Here is a 23412-nt window from a genome sequence, read left to right as displayed (position 1 = left end):
AAATAATATTGAAAATTTGTTATAATTACCACTAAAGCAAATTATTGTACTTTTGTAGACTGGCAAGATTATAGCTGTCACTTTACGTGTAACGAAACTCCTCGAAGTTACGTCTTTGGCGAGCAAAGACGTTCCAAAAATACTTTTTCCTCAAAAATAGCCTTTAGTGAGGTTTTAATTGCTACAAACTATGTCCCTAATCAGCAGAAATATTATCCGTACCCTAGTGCAGGTATGTGTCTAAATTTTCTTATTAATTAAAACATTTTGCTATACCTACATATATCTGCAAACAATGTGTTTCGTAACGTATTTTCATAGTAATTGTGCTCTAATTCATCGTAACTTGTTGCCTACGCAGCATAATTTGTGATGTAGTTTCATATCTTCAATGTCGCGTATCATTTGATACCTGATCGTCTTGAAACCACGTGATATGGCTAATAATATGAACGTGGATGTTTCAGGGGTCCCAGCTCGCGGGCAAAGGTCTGCATACCACGAGTGCGGTAAACGCCGACAAAAACGTATGTTTTGCGCCATATTCCATCAGCTCCCTGGTGAGAACTAACTGTACACTAATGCCCAGTTGAAGAACCTGATGAGTTATGGAGCAGGAAAACCGTTGCTTTTCGCTGAAATGTATCAATAAAAGTTTAATTATCCAAATTGATCACATAATTAGTATGTTATTGTTAGTACAAGATCATTTTCCTAAGTTTATTATGAACTTTGTTGATAAACTCATTGACCTCTGACTTGTATCCCGGATCTAATTATCCTGCTTCATTGCTCTTATATTAGATTATGTCTTCAAAATTTATTTAAATATGTTATGAAATTGGCATCAAAACTGTTACAATAAAATTTGGCACCTAAATTATAAACAACCAAAAACACAATTTTTCTTACTGTTTATTTCAAATTTTATTTCTCTAATTTCTGAGTATATTTCTTAGATCTACAGGTTCTTCCGAGAATGAAGCGTAAGATTTATCCAAATGTTGCATGATATTGTTTTTTTAATTCCAAGCCATTCTATTTATTGGAAAATTTTAATTCTGACATCCAAAAACTACTTGCACAGTCACACACTACTTTATTTATGTAAAATTAGACTACTTTAGGTGCACAAAATTATTAACCATTCGGAATATAAGAATAGACTGGCTATTTTATGTTTAATTATAACATGATGTATATTTGTAGCATGATCCCAGTGTGTCAACTTACCCCCTTATTCATAAACATTGACTAAAGTTATCAAGCTAATAAAGTTTGTTTGTCCCTTTACAACGTGTTGGTGTGATAGAAAAGGACAAACAAACTTTATTGGCTTGATAACTTTAGAGTATGTTTATGAATAAGGGGGTTAACATAATTTTTTAAATGTTGTGTCAAGCATATAGCATGAATTTTACTGCATATGCCTTTGTAATGTCCTTTTTAAAAGTTAAAAAATATTGCAACGTTTTTATATTTTCAATGTTTTGCTGTCATCAATTAGAATTTGGTTTATTTTCCTTATTTACTTGTTTATTTCTATTATTTCTTAGTTTTATAATTTTAACATTACCTTTTTTCCTTTTTTTGTTCTTTGATGAAATTGGAATTGAATTTGATTCTTATTAAATGTGTACGTACTGAATGCCGTAATAATAGCTTACCTAGCTAATCTTACATCTAAGGTATTCTAAAGTTGTTATGTAAGAAAACCAAAATGCTCCTATGCTTCATCTACTATAGTGAGTAAAGATTAGCTCAGCATAGTTCTTCATACCTATGAGAAAGTTAGTATCGATCCAGAGGCCGTGAGTTCAAGTCTCACCCAAGGCAGACATTTTCCACTTTTAAATTTATTCTAAGCCAAGTTAGTAGAGCTCACAGGAATATCTTACTCTGGCCTATTTTGGTTCTGTCTACATCTTGGACATATTTTCCATATCTACAGCAAAAAAGGTTGCATTAAGTGAATCCTGCGTCAGATATTATTGGGTATACATTTTATTTTGCTGCCCAAGGTCGTATCTAGAGTGCCTAAGAAAGCAGCGAAAATCGGTCACATTCATTATTTAGATTTATTTATTTCATAATATAAAGTTAGAATATAAATTATTCTAAGTTTTTTTATAAGTATTTATTTACATGAACATATTTACTTAATTATATAAGAAACTAAAACTAAACTTAAAAGCTAGATAATGTCTAAAATAGGCCCTTGAGGCATTCTAAGTTAATCTATACAAATTATTATTATGATCGTCAAGTTATTACTACAAACAATGTCAAAAGCAATTATATTACAATTTTAATACTACTTAAATTAGAAATATAAATGAAGCGCTGGTAGCCTAGCGGTAAGTACGTGCGACTTTCGTTCCGGAGGTCGCGGGTTCGAACCCCGGCTCGCACCAATGAGTTTTCCGGAATTTATATGCGAAATGTCATTTGATATTTGCCAGTCGCTTTTCGGTGAAGAAAAACATCGTGAGGAAACCGGACTAATTCCAATAAGATCTAGTTTACCCTTCGGGTTGGAAGGTCAGATGGCAGTCGTATTCGTAAAAACTAGTGCCTACGCCAAATCTTGAGATTAGTTATCAAGGCGGACCCCAGGTTCCCATGAGCCGTGGCAAATGCCGGGATAACGCAAGGAGGATGATGATAAATGAAGATTAGTCACTATGTCAATTGTAATATGTATTAACATTATTTTACTTGATGTAGAGCAAAGAGGGTCGCATTAAGTGCACCCTCATCCCCGGAGATGGCGTTGGTCCCGAGCTGGTCTACTCTGTGCAGGAGGTGTTTAAGGTAAGTGGACCGTGTTTGTACCAATAGACTGCAAAATAGGTATTTATAATGCGTACTAGAGCAGAGAAAATAAAGCTTACTTTAATATGATAGTTGATAGCGTCATATTTTATTATTTCTGAAAGTGAGCAAATGTGCCATTTTAAGTAAGAATTTTATGGCATGTTCCATTTATTCATGATGCAAGTTCAAATGAAAATCTATCTCTAAATAATTGTGTTCCCGATATTTGCAATAGATACTTGTCGTTAGTTTCATTGTATTTTACTGTATCTTATGTTTTGTGTGCAATAAAGTATTTTATTATTATTATTATTTGTCTGTCTTTTCCATATATCGGGACCATGGGGTCCCGGACCTTTGGGAGGCATGCGTGGGGCCGAAGCCAACAGCACAGACGCCCTTTAAGACATTTTAATCTAAACGCAAGGGATACACGTGGCGGATACCATCCCCGAGCGCACAATATGATACAACCGGAGATGGTCCCCGCCATGTGCAAAGACTATTGCAGTGCAGCACTTTTGTGCTGCGATGTGAGCTAAGGTCATGGGTCTACATCTCTAATTAATTGTAGTAGAGTTATACTTTAGTTAGAACTTAGAATTAGTATTAGTATCAATTGTAATTTCAATTCAATTTTAAATATTTTCTAAATATGTACATGTGACGTGTAAAAGTGCCCCTGTGGCCTATTTGCTGAATAATTTTTTTTTTGATTGTTTTGAAAGTTGGATGAACTGGTTAAAGGGTTAATTATTATACTTTCATCTGCAGCTGTAGTTCAAATAAACAATGAAGTCGTGACTCACGTTACTTTTACGTGGATTCACCCTATGTAGAGTCAGGTTCGGGATTTTGACAACCCTGCCTGGGAAAGCGTTAAGTAAATGTCATAATTTTTTTAAACATATCCACTATCTATCAACTTTTTGACCAACACTTTTAGCAACTTTTCCTATTCTATATCCTAAGCCTGTGTGGATCTTGCTTCTAACTTGGTATAGAGAAACAAAGCCAATTTTCAAAAGTATAAAATCTCTAACAGCTGTACTGTAAAAATACTATAGACTGAAAAACTCCATGTTAACTATCAGACAAATAAGTTTTTTTTGCAAAGAAATCATTTTTGGCACAAGATTTTATCGCCGACTGTATACCTTTCTTTCATCACCATCAGTCATCTACGGCTCTCCGAAACTAAAAACCCCTTACTCGATGGGGATACGATGTTTCATAACTGAGTTCCGATGACCACCTTTCTGCTTCATCATCAGATCGGCTCCATGATACCATAATATTGCATTGTCACGTGATTTACATTATGTGTGCAAAATGTCACCTCAATCGTAAACCGGGAAGCGGGTCAAATATAGCTTCTACGTTTTGACCCAAACTAACATACTAACAAGGCAAGTTGAATAAAAACTTGTAAAAATGGCGCACTACGTCACAAACCGCTGGCTTGCTTGGCGGGAACTCGCCCGGCGGGTCCTCCGGCATCTGAGCAAAGTTCACGAGTGCCCACCAGGCGCATGTTCTGTTGCGAAAGTGTTAACTCTAACGCCATGACAATACAATTGTTGTTTATGTAACAGGCGGCCGGTATCCCCGTGGACTTTGAGTCGTTCTTCTTCTCCGAAGTAAACCCGACGCTGAGCGCTCCGCTAGAAGATGTCGTCAACTCCATCGCTCGCAACAAGATCTGCATTAAGGTAACTAGACTACGTTCTTAGGTAAAATAGGTAGGTGGGTATATTTTACTCCGACTTGTCTGGCAAAAATTCCCAGGCTCCGCCACTGCTAGACTGCAGTGACATGTAATAAAATAAGTACTTAGTAACTCAGTGCAGGTTCCTTTTCGAAGTAAACCCGACGTTGAGCGCGCCGCTAGATGTCGTCAACTCCATCGCTCGCAACAAGATCTGCATTAAGCTAACTAACCTAATCTGTTCTTAGGTACAGTCACCTGCAATAATATGTTACCCTTGAGAGGCCGCAAAACCGTGTCAGGTATTTTTGCAGCCTTCGTCATGTAACATATTTTTGCTGATGACTGTAGAATAGGTATTTTGCCCCGAGTTTCCTGGTAAATATTCCCAGGCTCCGCTACTGTTAGACACTAGACTTCATCGGGCTTAAGACGACTGACATCATTTATTAGATTTCCATACCTATCACATTCTAACAATAAGGGCCAGTTGCATCAACCACATTTGACACACACATCATCGTCACGCAGCAGATGTCTATGGAACTTCCCATACAATAAAATTTAACGAACGCTTTAACGGTGACAGACGGTTTATGCAACCGGCTTCTAGTGTGAAAGTGCTGCATAACTTGACAAATGAGAAAAACTAAACCATGTTACCATTGCTAAGGCCAGGCAGGCGCGAGAATAGGAGGCGGCAAATATTTCATATAGACGTGCCTCGGCCGAGGTGTGGTTCTCTAAGCCGTTTTTCACCATCACTTACACAGCCTTCATTAATGACTATCCCCCTTATTCATAAACGTACTCTATCAAGCCGATAAAGTTCGTTTGTCCCTTTCCGACGTATTGGTGTGATTGAAAGGGACAAACGAACTTTATCGGCTTGATAACTTTAGAGTACGTTTATGAATAAGAGGGTTAACATTTATGTATCTCTGCTATACTTTCAGGGTATCCTGGCCACCCCGGATTTCTCCCACACCGGCGAGCTGCAGACCCTCAACATGAAGCTGCGTAACGCTCTCGACTTGTACGCTAACGTCGTGCACGTCAAGTCGCTACCGAACGTCAACTGCCGTCACAAGGTACTACATAGGCTAGCTCCCTACCAGTCAAATCAGTAGGCCTAGCACATGATTGCCGCGAGAGTATGTCGCCGCGAGATAGATCAGCTAAAGATCGTTATCAAGGTGCACTTTTCGTGGCAAATGGTACAGTTGGCAGAAAAAAAACAAATACATTTAAATATTCACTGGTGGATATGCCGGAGGGCGTCAACAAAAATTTCGTTCAGTATTATAAAGAGTTAAATTACCTTCCTGTAACTTCTGTCAACGTAGAAAGGTCATTTACTTATTTAAAATGGATTTTCTTCTAATCGACGTGAACGACTGACAGCCAAATCTGTTGATCAGATTTTAGTTATTTATTCAATGTAATTTGGATAAGTAATTATAAATGTATGACGTGCCGTCCCGTGTGGTGACGGGTTAAGAATTTCACCACCCCCTTTCTTCCCGTGGGTGTCGTAGAAGGCGACTGTGGGATATGGGTTAAATAGTGACGTAGAGGTTGGCAACCTGTCACTGCAATGTCACATTTTCGATTTCTTTCAACCCCTTTTTGCCAAGAGTGGCACTGAAACTTGAGTAGTTTCATGTGCTCTGCTTACCCCTTCATGGGATACAGGCGTGGATAGTATGTATGTATGTATATATTTCACAATTTGTTAAGTATAATAATGTTTTAAATACTTGTGTATTTGTTTTTTTGCCAACCATACTCTGCCACCAATACAGCACGCTGATAACGATCTTAATAGATGACACGTCTTCATCTAATTGTATTAATGACATAAGAACGGGTAGTCTTATCTCGCGGCGACATACTCTCGCGGCAATCATGTGCTAACCCTACAGCTTCTTATTAAGAACTGTCAAAACGATTTGCTAATATGGAATTACTATGAAATACTGAGCAGTGACGTCACGGTCAATTCAGTTTATATAATTCTACCTGACTTATTAAATAGAAATTGGAATTAAAAATAACTTCTGTCCATGTTTTTCTTATAATTATATGATGCTTTATTTCGTGCATGGTATACAATATTTTATTTTAACTACAGTGAAGTTCCCTATAGGACAGTGTATTCTCGAGATGAATATGTTACCACATATGCTTTCAGGACGTGGATTGCATCATCATCCGAGAGCAGACCGAGGGTGAATACTCTGCCTTGGAGCATGAGTCTGTACCTGGTAAGTTATATTCTCCACTAAATACAAAGATTATGGATGAAAAGTCAAAATGCGAAGTCAATGTCGCTTAGTTTCGATTATGGGCATTTTCAGTATTTGGCTCTCCCCAATTAGCGTAAATTGTTAACAAAAATTAACTCTCTGTCAGTTTTGTGACGACAAATTAGGCATAAAATCAGTCAAAAAAATTAGGATGGAGGGATGGATTTTTCCTTTAATTTAAAAATATGTAATATCGCTCGCAGACGTTTCTGCATGATAAAAAACAAATTTATGTAATTATCATAAATACAATATTTCTATAGAAATTTCATGCTTAATTATCGTCGCAAAACTGACAGTGAGTAATTTTTGTTAACAACTATACGCTAATTGGGGGCCCCGAATTCTGAAAATGCCCTTATCCGTTAATTACTTTGCATTGGCACTCAGTATACTAAAATTTCATGATATTCACATCTTATTTCTGGTAATTTAGTCATAAAATAAGTTTAACAAGGTTTGGTCACTATAACAAAGAGGATCGAGTATTATAGAGAGTGACTGTCAAAGTAAAATGTGTAATCATAGTGCATAGACTGCCATCTCTCGACACAGGCTTAAAACTTTTGAACCTCAGTTTTTGACAATTTGGCCTATATTATTAGCTTGATATGTGTTAAAATGTCAGATATTAATATTAGCGCCATCTAGGCGAGCGTCCCCAAAGGTGTAACGCCATCTAGGCCACCTTACCTTTTTCTTTATGGTTCTGAGGTACGTTTTTTTCTTAGACTTAATCTGTCTATACGGAGTTAAGGCCTGATTCGTAACGGATTTGTCAAATTCAAAACTGTTTTAACGGTACCAGAGCCGGCCGAATCAAAGTATGTTTTTCTATAATGTGTTTAAAATGTATTTAAAATTTATTATTTATTAGTAAATTCATCATTCTCCATTTCTCCTCGCTCATGTTGTAAGTTTTGTTGTATGCCCTCCATCGTACATCCGACAGTGTTTTTCGACACATTCTTAGTTTTAGTCCTATCAAGGACTATCTTTTTTTAAATATTTTGGTGGCTTATGGTTGGTGTCATTTAAATGAATGAATTTCTTAGACACTCCATCCTATTCCGGTTAATAGGTGAATACTATGAGACTTCGTTAAATTAAGTTTTTTACCCGATTTGAAGAGCGTTGGCTTTAGCAGGCTGCTGGCTTCATAGCTGTGGTGGATGATATCCAGCTATTGTCAGAATAAAGTTGAAAGATCATATTATTAAATAAAATCTGCGAACAGCTTCGTTCAGCAGTTTTTGTTGTAGATTTTTTATCGAAAAGTGGTTACTTTGCTTTAAATGCTTAGTAACGGCAAAGACCTATATAACTCCATCTAGACGGATAAAGTCTAAGAAAAAAACGTACCTCAGTACCATATAGATAAAGCAGTGGTGACCTAGATGGCGTTACACCTTTGGGGTAGGCTCAGCTAGATGGCGCTAATATTAAAATTTGACATTTTAAAACATATCAAGCTCAGAATATGGGCCAAATTGTCAAAACTGAGGTTCAAAAGTTTTAAGCCTGTGTGGAGAGATGGCAGTCTATGCACTGTGATTACACATTTTGCTTTGACAGTAACGCTCTTTAATACTCGATCCTCTTTGGTAACGGACACTGCATCGACTGAATTCCTAGTAAAGTGGATATTTGGAGACTCATCTACATTATCATTGTTTCATAGGAATCGTAAAGAAATTGTCTTTCAGATAAGGTATAATGTTGGTTGCCTGGTAGTGTTGAAAATGATTTAAATGCAAGTTTCGTCAACAGGAATCAAGTTTTTGACAGCAATTTGTCGCCGAATTATTTTCAGCGATCACTTTAATTTTATCTATCTAGTTAGTTAAGAATTGCTTTTAAACATGATTCTAACATAATAATTTTGTGAATCTGGCAATTTGAATGGTGTAATGTATATATAATGTAAGCTAGAAATTATACAAGAAAAAGCACTCTGAATTTGACAAATCCGTTACGAATCAGGCCTTACATATATATGTCTTTTAGGCTTGTGCCGTTTCGTTCGTTGATCGGAGCGCTCCGATCTCGTTCGATCGCTCCCACGAACTAGTTGGCTCTTTTAGATCTTTTGCTCATTTAGTTCAGTGAGACCAGCGACCACTACGGTCGGAAAGATCAGAACGAATGGGACCAAATAGTGTCAAATGATACGAATAGTCCACAGATAATAACAATTCCGAGCCGAAAGGTTGTAAGTAACCGAAACTTAATATGAAAACTTGACGTTTTTGTGTTGCTCTGCTAAATAGCTCGCTCTCGGTCGGCGCAGTCACACACTCGTTCTCGATCCAAACCGCTCGCGCTCGCCGATCCTATACTGAACTAAATGAGCAAAGACCGATTCACAGAGCATGGAAAGATTCAGTTCATTTCGGTCATTGATGGGATTTTATTCCTAACAGTTCATAGTTCGTGAACGACACAAGCCTAATGTCTTTGCTTCTTCTTCTTCCTCGTTCCCTCAATGCTGAGGATCGCGACCACAAGTAGCGTGTCTCCATTGAACGCGGTCATAAGCCATGTGGACTGCACGATATAGGCTGCCGCCAGTCGACTTCTTCGCACAGTCAGACCATCTCTTACGTCTTTGCTTACAAAAACATTCATATTTAAAACAAATAGACGGCGACAGACTTCCAGTTTTCCATGGGTATGGATTTCAAAATAATAGCAATAACAGTCTTTTGACCTAATTGTTTAAACTGTGTAGTGTCATACATATAAAATACCCTTCATTGACCTCACTGGTAACTCCATACCTTCCAGCAGCGGCTGGTCCATACAAGCCGATTGCCGCCGGTTTGCCTATTCTATTCTATATTCTAAAATTAGTACCTAATGTTAAGGTAGGTTTCTTTTTGCTCAGTGTTGCCTAGCAGAAATTTTCACCAGCCGCCACTGATACCTTCAATCTCATTTTATATTTCAGGAGTGGTCGAGTGCCTTAAGATCATCACAGCCGTCAAATCCGATCGCATCGCCAAGTTTGCCTTCGACTATGCCGTCAAAATGGGCCGCAAGAAGGTTACAGCTGTCCACAAGGCTAACATCATGAAGCTTGGTGACGGTACCTTCTTGAGGAGTTGCGAACAGGTTTGTATCATTCATTCATTCATTCATACTCGAGTTGCGTTCGACTATGCCGTCAAAATGGGCCGTAAGAAGGTTACCGCTGTCCACAAGGCTAACATCATGAAGCTTGGTGACGGTACCTTCTTGAAGAGTTGCGAACAGGTTTGTACCATTCATTCATTCATTCATACTCGAGTTGCGTTCGACTATGCCGTCAAAATGGGCCGCAAGAAGGTTACCGCTGTCCACAAGGCTAACATCATGAAGCTTGGTGATGGTACCTTCTTGAAGAGTTGCGAACAGGTTTGTACCATTCATTCATTCACACTCGAGTTGCGTTCGACTATGCCGTCAAAATGGGCCGCAAGAAGGTTACCGCTGTCCACAAGGCTAACATCATGAAGCTTGGTGATGGTACCTTCTTGAAGAGTTGCGAACAGGTTTGTACCATTCATTCATTCACACTCGAGTTGCGTTCGACTATGCCGTCAAAATGGGCCGCAAGAAGGTTACCGCTGTCCACAAGGCTAACATCATGAAGCTTGGAGATGGTACCTTCTTGAAGAGTTGCGAACAGGTTTGTACCATTCATTCATTCATTCATACTCGAGTTGCGTTCGACTATGCCGTCAAAATGGGCCGCAAGAAGGTTACCGCTGTCCACAAGGCTAACATCATGAAGCTTGGTGACGGTACCTTCTTGAAGAGTTGCGAACAGGTTTGTACCATTCATTCACACTCGAGTTGCGTTCGACTATGTCGTCAAAATGGGCCGCAAGAAGGTTACCGCTGTCCACAAGGCTAACATCATGAAGCTTGGTGATGCTACTTTCTTGAAGAGTTGCGAACAGGTTTGTACCATTCATTCATTCATTCACACTCGAGTTGCGTTCGACTATGCCGTCAAAATGGGCCATAAGAAGGTTACAGCTGTCCACAAGGCTAACATCATGAAGCTTGGTGATGGTACCTTCTTGAAAAGTTGCGAACAGGTTTGTAATTTTTTTTTCTCGTTCGTTTAGTGTCAGCTATTAGCAACTATAGACTATGCGATGAAAAGCCGAACTTGGTGATGGAACTTTCTTGAACAGTTGCGAACAGGTTTGTAGAATATTGGGCAAAAATTATGATTTTATTAATAGTTTATTTATTACATATTTAAAAAAGCATCCAAAAAGGGTTTTACTTTTATGTTCCGTTCCGATAGATTTTTTTGTGTGTAGAAAAAAATTATGTCAGTTACATCCATATTAATATTTAAATCGCTACTAAGAATCCGCTCTCTAGTCATTATGAAGCTCGGTGATGGAACTTACCTCAAACGTTGTGAACAGATTTGTGAATCTTTGTCTTGAAACTGGGTGATGGTACCTTCTTAAAGAGTTGCGTACAGGTTTGTACCGACCACTCAGTGTCCAGTTGCGTTCGACTATGTGGTGAAAATGGGCCAGGAAAAGGTCGTCTCTACTTTTGCATGTAGTAATTTGCCTATAAAATTACGACGATTCATCAGAAACTTATATTTTTTTTCAGATGGCAAAACTGTACCCCCGCATCGAGTTCGAGAAAATGATCGTGGACAACTGCACGATGCAGATGGTGTCGAACCCGAACCAGTTCGACGTGATGGTGACGCCCAACCTGTACGGCAACATCGTGGACAACCTGGCCAGCGGGCTCGTGGGCGGCGCGGGCGTTGTAGCCGGAGCGTCTTATAGCCCCGAGTGTGTCGTGTTCGAACAGGTGAGAGAGAACAGACAAGGACGGCAACATCGTGGACAACCTGGCCAGCGGGCTCGTGGGCGGCGCGGGCGTTGTAGCCGGAGCGTCTTATAGCCCCGAGTGTGTCGTGTTCGAACAGGTGAGAGAGAACAGACAAGGACGGCAACATCGTGGACAACCTGGCCAGCGGGCTCGTGGGCGGCGCGGGCGTTGTAGCCGGAGCGTCTTATAGCCCCGAGTGTGTCGTGTTCGAACAGGTGAGAGAGAACAGACAAGGACGGCAACATCGTGGACAACCTGGCCAGCGGGCTCGTGGGCGGCGCGGGCGTTGTAGCCGGAGCGTCTTATAGCCCCGAGTGTGTCGTGTTCGAACAGGTGAGAGAGAACAGACAAGGACGGCAACATCGTGGACAACCTGGCCAGCGGGCTCGTGGGCGGCGCGGGCGTTGTAGCCGGAGCGTCTTATAGCCCCGAGTGTGTCGTGTTCGAACAGGTGAGAGAGAACAGACAAGGACGACAACATCGTGGACAACCTGGCCAGCGGGCTCGTGGGCGGCGCGGGCGTTGTAGCCGGAGCGTCTTATAGCCCCGAGTGTGTCGTGTTCGAACAGGTGAGAGAGAACAGACAAGGACGGCAATATCGTGGACAACCTGACCAGCGGGCTCGTGGGCGGCGCGGGCGTTGTAGCCGGAGCGTCTTATAGCCCCGAGTGTGTCGTGTTCGAACAGGTGAGAGAGAACAGACAAGGACGGCAACATCGTGGACAACCTGGCCAGCGGGCTCGTGAGCGGCGCGGGCGTTGTAGCCGGAGCGTCTTATAGCCCCGAGTGTGTCGTGTTCGAACAGGTGAGAGAGAACAGACAAGGACGGCAACATCGTGGACAACCTGGCCAGCGGGCTCGTGGGCGGCGCGGGCGTTGTAGCCGGAGCGCCTTATAGCCACGAGTGTGTCGTGTTCGAACAGGTGAGAGAGAACAGACAAGAACGGCAACATCGTGGACAACCTGGACAGCGGGCTCGTGGGCGGCGCGGGCGTTGTAGCCGGAGCGTCTTATAGCCCCGAGTGTGTCGTGTTCGAACAGGTGAGAGAGAACAGACAAGGACGGCAACATCGTGGACAACCTGGACAGCGGGCTCGTGGGCGGCGCGGGCGTTGTAGCCGGAGCGTCTTATAGCCCCGAGTGTGTCGTGTTCGAACAGGTGAGAGAGAACAGACAAGGACGGCAACATCGCGTACAACCTGGCCAGCGGGCGTTGTAGCCGGAACGTCTTATAGCCTTGAGTGGTGTTCGAACAGGTGAGTATTATTTTTTGGAGGAAGATTCAGAAAAGAAATAGGGTAAGAAAAGATCAATTCATAAATGGAATAGAGATAAATGCAAGAAGAAAAAAGGCAAAAACATATAACTGTAACAGAAATATACAAAGCGACCGAAACATGGGAAGAAAGACTAAGAAAGAGATACATAAAATAATATAAGTGGGGAGAAAGAGATACATAAAATAATTACGTTTTCCATGTCTACAGGGAGCAAAGATAAACTATTGTGAACTTTCTTCTGAATTCCAGGGCGCCCGCCACATCTTCTCCGGGGCTGTGGGCAAGAACATCGCCAACCCGTGCGCCATGCTGCTCTGCTCCGCGAACCTCCTCGCCCACGTTAACCTGCACTCGTACTCCAAGATGATCAAGAACGCCATCAACAAGTATGTATATCCATTAAATATATGTCAAGGGTATCGTTAACCCGTTCAAGAAGATCGATAACCCGTTCAAGTGCATCACTAACCCTTTTAATAACATCGATAACCCATTCAAGAACATCGCTAACCTCGTTCAAGAGCATCACTAATCCCTTTGAGAGCATCGCCACCCCATTCGTGAGCATCACTAACCCGTTCAAGTAAACCGCTATCCCATTGATGAGCATCGCCAACCCATGCGGCATGCTGCTCTGCTCCGCGAACCTCCTCGCCCTCGTCAACCTGCATTCATACTCCAAGATGATCAAGAACGCCATCAACAAGTATGTACAATATTACCTTTAATGTCTTCGCTATCCTGTTCAAGAAAATTGGTAACCCATTCAAGAACATCGGTAACCCGTTCACGGCCATCGTTACCCCTTTTAAGAACATCGCTAACCCATTCAAGACTATCCTGTTAGTACATCCTACACGTCAACCTGCAATAATCTGACTCTATTTAATATTTTATTTCAATTCATACATATTTATAGCATAATACAAAGGCATTATATTTAACATAAATAACCATTTAAATGAAATAAAATAAAAATTAAATTAACCTAAATAAAATTGTATAATTATGAATACCTCGTCGGATATAATGAAAAAAAAATTTTCGCGAATTTAACTAAAAGTGATATACACTATGGTTCCTGATAATGCACCTAACGACGTGTCGAATTTAACGGAAAACAAAAAAAAAACACGGTGTATTTAACAAGAACATAGCTATGAAAACTGAAAAATACTAATAACCTGTTGTGATTTTCAGGGTTCTCATGGACGGCAAGGTCAGAACGAAGGACCTCGGCGGCCAGTCCACCACCAAAGACTTCACCTATGCCATCATCCACAGCCTCACGCCACCGCCGCAGTAAAATCTTACATTTCATGTTTCCCAACTATTGTCAAATCAAGTCTTGCAGAAATTGCTATCGAATCCGGCTGTATCCGCCACTTTTAGGAGCTACAGGGTTCAACCGGTCCAGCCAGTTACGGCCGAAATCCGGTTTACAATCCGTACTTTCAACCTAACATAAATAAGGAGCGTAACTTTTCCAGCAATTTCGGCAACACGGTAGAAATTAAGGAATTCATACATGTGTTTTCTAGGTAAATGATCAATTAAAGCTCATTTTACTGCTATTAATCCTAATTAACTATTCCAGCTGAATACGACATGTATATTTAACGCGACAATGCTGCACCAAAATTGCTGGAAAAGTTATGTCTGATTATAAGAGTGCTTGGTTGAAGTAGTTTACAGATATCGCAAGCATAGGTTTTTTTTATCACAGAATTTTCTGGAGGCTAGCCTAATTCCATGGGACATTTTAAAGGGAATTATATGCTGGCGCTTGAATAGTTCTTACTGAAATCACTGTCAAATATGATGCCGGATAGTATTTAATAGTTTATAGAATACAAATAACCGCCTAGAATTTCATTTGACAGTGGTTTTCGATAGGTAAATGATGAAGAATATTTAGGTATGTAAAATTTGAGATGAAAATGAATAAATGGAAAATAATACAGCTTTCAACTGTTTAGTAGATACGCCCAAGATATTTAAAACTTGGCAATTGACAATAATATAAGTCTTGATTATTTGACAATGTTGAGAAACATTTATTGGCCAAATAACTTTTTCACTTAAGTTAGGTTCAAGTAGTACAATTCCCATTCGAATCTAAATGCAATAATTGTAAGGATAATTTATTTATATTTATTTATGATTGAATCAGACAGCGGAATATTCACCAGTATTGTATTAAGTATTGAAATCAGTTACCATTGTAAATAATAGGTAAATAAAACTAATAAAATATATTGTACTTTTGTTTTATTGTTATTGCTTAGATCTGCTTACGGGTTTAGATTTCAATTGTTTTGAGTCTTTATACAGGGTGAAATAAAAAGGACCAGTGCTGGAGTACAGGAATTATGCAGAAATCGCAAAAAAAATTTGGCGGCTGTTCCATAGAAATAAGCGACATCGCGTTAGTCCGTTTTCACATTATCCGATCCGATATCGGATGTCGGAAGGATTTCAATGGAAAAAATCCAAGATGGCGCTTGTAATGTATGGAATATCGGTCCGACATCCGATATCGGATCGGATAATGTGAAAACGCACTTAGTCGGAATGTATGGAACAGCCAATTTTTTTTTTTGCGATTACAGCATTGGGCCCATAATAAAAGTTACTCATTATGACCTCAAAAGTCACTATGCAAAATTTGGCTGAATAAAATAGTAAAAAAATTGCTATAGAATCTTCGACCGTTTTCCCATGGCTTAAAGTAGCAATGGTTTTATACAAGATGGGGCCTACCGCGAACAGCAAAGTTTGCATACTAAGCATCTTTCTCTTTTACTCGAAAGATGCCCGAAACTTAAATTTCGATGTTAGCGGTAGGCCCACACTATTAGAGCAGCCAAAGGCATATACGTCACTATAAAGTTACTTCACATTTGCGACCGAAGTTTACTTCTTCACTCTCATAGACATTCTGTATTTGCTATCCTGCTCGCACATTGGTTAGTCGCCGTGTGGTATCTCTCTGGGCTTGGCCAGTTTCTTTACTCTGTCTGAGATGACGTATTTGAGGGCATTCGGCGGTACCTGAATGTAAAAAAGGTTCGTTAAGAGTTGTTAAAGCAACAAATGAGCAAAGTTGGTTGTTGCTGACAGCCAATGTAAGAGCAAGCGAAATATTCCACGTCTCACTATTCTTACTTGAGTAATAACTATCACTATTATTTTGCAACGTAACAAGATTAGCGAGGGACTCCAAATAAGCGACAAATAGTTATTTACAATACAAATGCAAAAAGGATATAACCACGACCGGTAGGAGGGCGTTTTCCAAAATAAATATCGAATTTCACCAGATCTGGACGTGTTTGGGCTCATTCTTCTCAGAATCACGAGCTGATTCGATCCCGACGATAAAAAAATGTGTCCCAAATTTTCCATACAAAATTCGAGTTTCCAATACGTCACGCACGTAGTAAGTTTATACTAAAATCGTGACGTAAAAGGAAAAAAAAATAGGACACATTTTTTCTCGCGTTCTAGCTCGTGATTCTGAGAAGATTGAGCCCAGACACGTCCAGCTCTCGTGAAATTCGATTTTCGAAATTTATTTTGGAAAAAGCCCAGGAGTGTTTTGAATTTAACGAGTTACGAATTAGCTATTGCAACAAGGTTTGTTACCTTGGTGGGGTCCCTGTAGTTGGACTCCTGCGAGGGTCTGCGGTACACTTTGAATTCAGGCCTTAGCGCGATGACGTTGATGCGAGGCATCAGTAGTTCTAGCTTGCGTCTCTCTCCACGCTAAAACGGAAAGTTGATTGATATGATATTGACATGTTATATTACTCCAAAAAACTAGCAGGGCTTTAATTGTGTGAACTGAAGTTCACGAACTGCTTCTGTCAAAGTAATTCAATAAATTCGGAATTTCGCAGTAAGCCTCCTGTTCTTATAAATAATGAGTTCAATTTGTCCCTACCAGTAGGCCTAGCACATGATGGCCAGCATCTGTTGAGTGCAGCACAAGTAAATTAGGTCTCCTTCGCGCATATGCATAATATCTATGATATTATATGTATGTATATTTGTATTATATATTTGTGTATAAGTATACCTATATGTACATTGATATTATATGCTATGTACTATATAGGTATGTATTATATTGATTGGATTGTAAATAATAGTGTTAATAGTTGTCGTAAATTGCCTAAGATACCTAGTTGTCATGCTCTCTAAATTATTTTTCTTACTGCACCCACATTCGCGTATTTCTGTTTTGCCCTATGGTTGACTGGTAGAGAATGCCTTAAGGCATTAAGTCCGCCATTTGTACTTCTTTTTTTATTGTGGAATAAAGTTTAAATAAATAGATAAATAATCTAAACTGTGTTTGGGCAGCCAAAGGGATTAAGAGACGTCAACATGTGTCAACCCTGTTGCTTGTAGCAATGCTGAGCCCGAATCGCCCGTAGTGATAAGATTCATATAGTAATCCTTGTAGTTGTGGGCACGATTAACGATGATTTTAGGTGTTCTTGGCAAAAAATATGGTTTTCCCCTCACTAGCTCGAAAACACGTGTTTTGTCCTTTAATACCAGCGGGTAAAAACGCATTTTATCCACTAGTGGGTAAAGTAATTTGACCTTGAATAAAGTCAAATTAACTGGTTTTTAAAATTGACAAAAGTAGGTGAATCTAGTAACTAAGATGATTTACCACCGTGGAACTACTGGAAGCAGTGATAAAAGCATTTTTTTGCGTTGTAGTTTCCTCGCTGTAGTGAAGGGAAAAGTTTTGTGTTACACTCGGGTGCAATACTACATTACGATACAAGTGTGAAAAAAAAGAAGTTCGAAACACGACCGAAGGGAGTGTTTTAAATCGACACGAGTTACGAATTTCCTTTTCGCACGAGTATCGTACGATGTTTTTCAGTACAGATGGCCCTCCAAAGTTTCGACCTGACATATAATGAACAACTTCTCGCACTAGTGCGTAAAAAAAACACCATCTGTACTGAAAATGTATTTTACTTCTCGTGTGTTAAAAAACTCGCAAGTTCAGGATTCTATTCTCGAAACACTCGCTTCGCTCGAGTCTATCACTGCTTCCAGTAGTTCCACAGGTGGTAAATCATCTTTATTACTAGATTCACCTACTTTTATCAATTTTAAAGCAGTTAATTTGACTTTATTAGAGGTCAAATTACTTTACCCACTAGTGGATAAAATGCGTTTTTACCTGCTGGTATTAAAGGACAAAACACGTGTTTCCGAGCTGGTGAGACGAAAATAACTATTATCCCGTCACTCACCCTCGGAACCTCCACAGTAAAGTCCCTCCTCGGATTCGCGATCTGCGATATATAATCCATATGCTTCTTCCATTCTGTCTCGCTCCATCCCTTCTTCTTCTTCGGGTCCTTCTTTTCCTTAGTCTTTAAGTCTAAGACGCAGCCGGCGAGCTTGGAGTAGGGGGTACCATTCGACATTTCGATCATACGGTCGATCCGCTCGAGACGCTCGGCAGAGAACATGTGTTTGTACATACGTTTGGTTAGGATGAGACGGCTGAAAATGGTAAATAAGTACAGAGTTGCCATGGGTACATAAAACTTTAACAAATAATATCACCACGAAATGGAAATGTATAAAAACATAGTACCTAATTAAAATTACAGATCTATGTGTGTGCAGTAAAATGGATGAGACTCAACGAATGTTAGCAATTCAACGACCACTTACCGTATATACGGCCACGCAGCATCATTAATTCGCTCCGTGATCCTTGCGCGGAGCGCCGAAGCCCTGATTCCACGCGGCGTATACGATGGCATTCCCTCGTCCGTCACCGTGAACCAGGGCCGAGGGACGCTCATCATATTCAGCCGTTTCGAGATCTTGTACGGGAACGTTGGCGTTGGCGGGTCGCGCTTTGGCTTACCCATTGTGATATCAACTTATTAACTGTTGAGGTGCGAGTTTTTTTGTGATATCAACCTAAGAATTGTGATATGGAGTTTAAATTACTCTTAGAATGCGAGACAGTCAACTTAGTAATCAATGTGCTAGTTTGGTGCAGTTCAGGATTTGTTTATAAACTTCTGTTGCAACTGTCGATGAGTTCAATTTTATGCTTTATCGTAATATTCAAATTACTGTTGCAATGCGAGAATATTTTTGTGATATCACAAGAGTAGACAGGTGGACACAGTTGAGGAATTCTTTATGAACTTTAAATGTAGCAACTGTTGATGACTGTCGCACTTTTTTTGTCGTAATATTGAAATTAATGTTGCAACGCGAGACAGTTATTGTGATATCACAACAGGAGAGTTTTATGCATTTAAGTATTTGAACTTTAACTGTACAAACTGCAAGACTGATGCACTATTTTTCTTCATCGTGGTATTCATTTTCTGCTGATTGTTGGCGCATATACCTCTTGTTAAACCAGTTTCTAAATTGCTTGATTTATTAATGGACTTTGTATGATATCAACCACGAAGATAAGCCAATTTAGTTCATACATTCTGAGTGTTTTGTAAGTGTTTATGTAAGTTTGCGGTGCCCATGCTTATTCGTGGTTTTCGTATTTGGTTGGTGATCCGTAGAGTTACATTGTGTTTGCTTATTTTTGGTTTAGTATGGGTATTTAATACCCATTTTTATTTCAAGTAATTAAATATGTTGGCAGTTTGAGAGACGATGGTCATGCCTTGTGACAGTTTTGACATAAATTTGATTGTCGAAATACGTGTTTTTTTTTGTGGAAAAAAGGTTTGTTAGACTGTAACCTGGTCTCTATGCTTAGGTACAATCTGCCTAGCGATCCCTAGTATTATATTCTTTGACCTAGAGTCTGTTCGGTAATCGAGATGGAGATGGTTCGGAATAGAGGTATACCTCTATTCTCCATGCTGTTCGGGAAGAGAAGTGTCGTGAAATATATGGTGTTCCATACATTTCACGACTCTTCTCTTTCCGAATAAGCTCTACAATTAATATTGGTAGAGACAAGAAGTGAAGTAAACAAGAATGAAGTGGTCTAGAGCCAAAAAAATTTAATCGCTTTTTTGGTATATTAGATTTTGCTAGGCAATTCAGCCCTAACTTTAACTTAAAGCTTTAATTAAATTTCTATTTTTTTGGTTGAAGGAACATGATCGACTGGGTACTAAAACTTGTACAGTAAAATAAAACCACCAAATACATTAAAAAAACTTGTATTTCATTCTTAACATAATTAGATTGTTCATAACTTAACAAATACTGTTCATGCCATAATAGCAGCCTTTTCACATCTGTTTCACCTATAAAACGAGTCATGTGAAATCCCACACGAGTTGCCGGCACCAATCATGAGAGAGTATAAAATGGTGGCAAACAAGCAAACAGCCTCACTAAGGTCAAGTGAGCATTGTAGCATATGCACTTATCGTTCGCACTGTCAATTTGACATACCTATGAAAATACTTTTACTCTGGCAACACATATTCATCGTGAACCAATAATGGTCCACGATCCGCCCTCAAGTCCTTTAAAAAAAATGTTCCCTGATCATGAAAAATCAATATTATTTTACACCGTTCTTATTTTTTGTTCATTGCTTTCAATAATATTACAAACTAGGAGGTCGTTATATAGGTTTTCGTGTTTGTATTTCTCACTCTCATAATTTGTGCCGGTAAACATAACTGACAAGACATTCGAAGTTAAAAAGCAAAAAATACCACGTTGCACTATTGCTATTAGGGTAACATCACACTTTGGGTTTCAAGAATTAAGATAAATTTAAGTTGGATAAAAATTAAATAACACAGATTTGACACGAAACTCAATTTTCTACGCTATAGATACATATAAAGTTCGATCACAACAAACGTTTGTCATAGACAAATCTGAGGCAAATAAAAATACAACGTGGTAACAAGCAAAACAAATAATGTAAACAATGCGTCTAACTAAGTGTTAAAACCTCGCCCAGATCGTTAGTGCTTCAAAAAAATTAATGTGACATACAATTTTATAGGTGACTTTTATCCAAAACAATGACAAGTAGGAACGTCATTCAAATAAATACATAGCACGGCCAAAACATATGAAGGCCTTGTACTAAGTTTTCAAGACGTTAAAAAACGTTACAATAAATTTAAACTTCTCACAAAAAAATTTAGCACCAAAAATATGCGCCGAAAATTCAAAATGTAATCCTCGAAAAATATTCCACATTCAACTATTATACTGAAAAACCAGATCTCAAAAGTACTTGTCACATTTTCAGGCTGGCAACATTGAATTTTGACTGGCAACACTTTACCACGCCGAGATCTGCCAGCGTAACGATACACTGAACGAATGATGCGACGTTTGAATGAATGATTTGATCCCATTAAAAAAAAACATGATATGTTTTATCTGTATTCATAATATTCATAAATACAGGAAATAATATACTAAATTTCGCTTATAATATTGGCAGTACTTTTCTAAATGCATGAACACCTTAGACATCATTGCTCAATTTTCTGTATCCTATTTTCCATTACTCGTACCATTTTAAAGGAGCGTTACTATTCGTCATTCATGTACAACAATAGGCCTTATTATACTTATATCGTATTGTTTACTTAAATGGGAAATTGGGCTTAGTCAAGAAACATTGTTATTTTATTTTGTATATTATGTTTCCATTTAGCTAAAAATAATTTAGCCATAAAAAAGCTTGTAGTCTGTTGTTCATAAAAATAGAGTCGATAATCTACTCTACCTTCAACGTGGTTCTAACGACGTTTTTACTTTATAGTCAATAGTCATTTTCATGTTTTGCGGTAATTCTAACTTTTGTATCTTGCACATTTTGATTCATGAAATCTAGCTCGAACAGAATGAACATTAATTTTGTGAGTGAACCCATACTCGGAGTAACAATTTGATTGGTTAATACACAATATTTTCATTCACTCATTCATTCCATTCGCGTGAACCTAGCTATGAAAGTGACGGATAAAAAGGCAACCCTACACAAACATTACATCATTCAATCAATACATCGTTATAGTAATGTGGTAAAGCGCGAGACCTGGTTTTAGACGGGTGCGTCCTTATTTTTCGACATCAATGGTTGCGATGCCGTTGACAGGCTGAGGCGCCTCACTGCTGGGGGTTGCGTCGTCTTCAACGATTTTTTTGTGTTTGTTTCGGTTGTCATAGCTGGAACAATTAACTTTAGTTATAATTTATGTTGTGATTTTGTAAATACGTGCATGTTCGTTGTACGTGCATACAGCCCGTATGCACGTACAACGAACATGCACGGAAAGTTAGCCCAACTTTCCAGATTTTTGAATATTATTTTGTTCGATTCACTAGTTGCGTATTCTCATTTTGTTAAACTTGTACTATGTTTTCATAGTAATTCGATATTGGCACACATTGTCATTGATAAAGCCATGCGGTTTTCTTGGCCTAACCCTAACTACAATTACCAATTCATGTCGATATTTCTATTGGCTTTACATTTCATTTACCATGATTATATGTGACAAAATAAATTAAAATACTAACATACGTAGCTTTTATCTTATATACATTTAAGTATTGGCATTGTATAAGTATTAAAAAAAAACAAATATAACAAAAAAGTAAACATGCTTTGTAGTCCGTGCAGAAAATCCAACTCACTAAAAGAAACCTTAAGAAAGAAAAAAATAAAGACCATAACAGCTCACACACAAAAGCAAGAACAAATAACCAGTGTGCAAAAACATTAAAAGGATGTTAAAGACGACTCTACACCGTCAATAATATTGTCAGTTTTTATTGATAGTAGAATCGTCTTAGTGAAAGCGTAGTGCAGAAGTGAGAAGCGAGTTAAGAAATGAAGAATATGACCGACACCAGACCCCCATTTTGTGTGATTCATAAGTAAAAGGTACCATTAAAATTGTCAATAAGGCGATAACGTCATAGACATGCAGAAATCAACCTTATTGATAACTAACAAGGCATCTTTTTCTTGGGAAAGTCACATTTTGTTAGAGAAGACAAATATTCAACTTTTTTTGACATACCTCCCATACTATATTCGCAATTTCGTATGGTGTAATGGTGGCGATGATATGTTTATATGGAAAAAAGAAAATGTTTTGTGAAAAATTTTGTAAAAAAATCCCGGCATTTTACTGTAACAAAAGCATTGGTCTACTTTATGATATAAAATTTTTTGAATAAAATAACACAAAATACATCCTACTTCTAATATACTAAAAACAAAAAAAAATAAGACAACCGACTTTTAGATACAAATATCTGGGCGACCGAGCTTCGCTCGGTTCTATTTTAATATATCTTGTCTTTAGATAAAAAAAAACTCTTATAAATACAAAAACAAAAAAAAAAGACAAAAAACAAAAACTTAATTTCTGGCCGGGATTCGAAACCCTGACACCTACGATCTATCTGCATACAT

At 38.8% G+C, this 23412-nt stretch overlaps 3 protein-coding genes across 8 annotated transcripts in view; 1 reads left to right on the top strand and 2 right to left on the bottom strand.

The window, feature by feature from the left end:
• The first annotated feature begins 75 nt into the window (after nucleotides 1-75).
• On the top strand, nucleotides 76-15232 carry LOC125238170 (isocitrate dehydrogenase [NAD] subunit beta, mitochondrial). 3 transcript variants are annotated; one of them, XM_048145444.1, is made up of 10 exons: nucleotides 76-232; nucleotides 468-527; nucleotides 2728-2814; nucleotides 4413-4529; nucleotides 5482-5616; nucleotides 6720-6792; nucleotides 9785-9948; nucleotides 11461-11670; nucleotides 13221-13357; nucleotides 14172-15232. In XM_048145444.1, the coding sequence occupies exons 1-10, from the start codon at nucleotides 191-193 to the stop codon at nucleotides 14275-14277; spliced, it is 1131 nt and encodes a 376-aa protein (XP_048001401.1). In that variant the 5' UTR covers nucleotides 76-190; the 3' UTR covers nucleotides 14278-15232. The 3 variants fall into 3 exon arrangements, with proteins under 3 accessions (XP_048001401.1, XP_048001400.1, XP_048001402.1); XM_048145443.1 differs by having other exon boundaries at nucleotides 468-560; XM_048145445.1 differs by lacking the exons at nucleotides 13221-13357; nucleotides 14172-15232 and adding an exon at nucleotides 11699-12161 and having other exon boundaries at nucleotides 468-560; nucleotides 11461-11580.
• Nucleotides 15233-15544: 312 nt separating this feature from the next.
• LOC125238171 lies at nucleotides 15545-19266 on the bottom strand. Its single transcript, XM_048145446.1, has 4 exons — nucleotides 18687-19266; nucleotides 18257-18512; nucleotides 16620-16739; nucleotides 15545-16025 (listed from the first exon to the last, which is right to left on the bottom strand). The coding sequence occupies exons 1-4, from the start codon at nucleotides 18887-18889 to the stop codon at nucleotides 15942-15944; spliced, it is 663 nt and encodes a 220-aa protein (XP_048001403.1). The 5' UTR covers nucleotides 18890-19266; the 3' UTR covers nucleotides 15545-15941.
• An 885-nt stretch (nucleotides 19267-20151) lies between these two features.
• Nucleotides 20152-23412, bottom strand: part of LOC125238169 (ileal sodium/bile acid cotransporter-like) — a 47855-nt gene continuing 44594 nt past the window's right edge. For 3 of the 4 annotated variants that reach the window (XM_048145439.1, XM_048145438.1, XM_048145440.1), the window contains exons 10-11: nucleotides 23015-23022; nucleotides 20152-22154 (exon numbers count right to left, since the gene is read on the bottom strand). In XM_048145439.1, coding sequence (XP_048001396.1) covers nucleotides 22030-22154; nucleotides 23015-23022 — 133 coding nt within the window. In that variant the 3' untranslated portion in view covers nucleotides 20152-22029. The remainder of the gene's footprint in view (nucleotides 22155-23014; nucleotides 23023-23412) is intronic. The other variant, XM_048145441.1, reaches the window with a different exon arrangement.

Source organism: Leguminivora glycinivorella, chromosome 23 (genome assembly GCF_023078275.1).
Source record: "Leguminivora glycinivorella isolate SPB_JAAS2020 chromosome 23, LegGlyc_1.1, whole genome shotgun sequence".
NCBI lineage: Eukaryota > Metazoa > Arthropoda > Insecta > Lepidoptera > Tortricidae > Leguminivora > Leguminivora glycinivorella.
The sequence above is the reverse complement of the archived record's forward strand: the minus strand, read 5'-3'. Positions and strand labels throughout refer to the sequence as shown.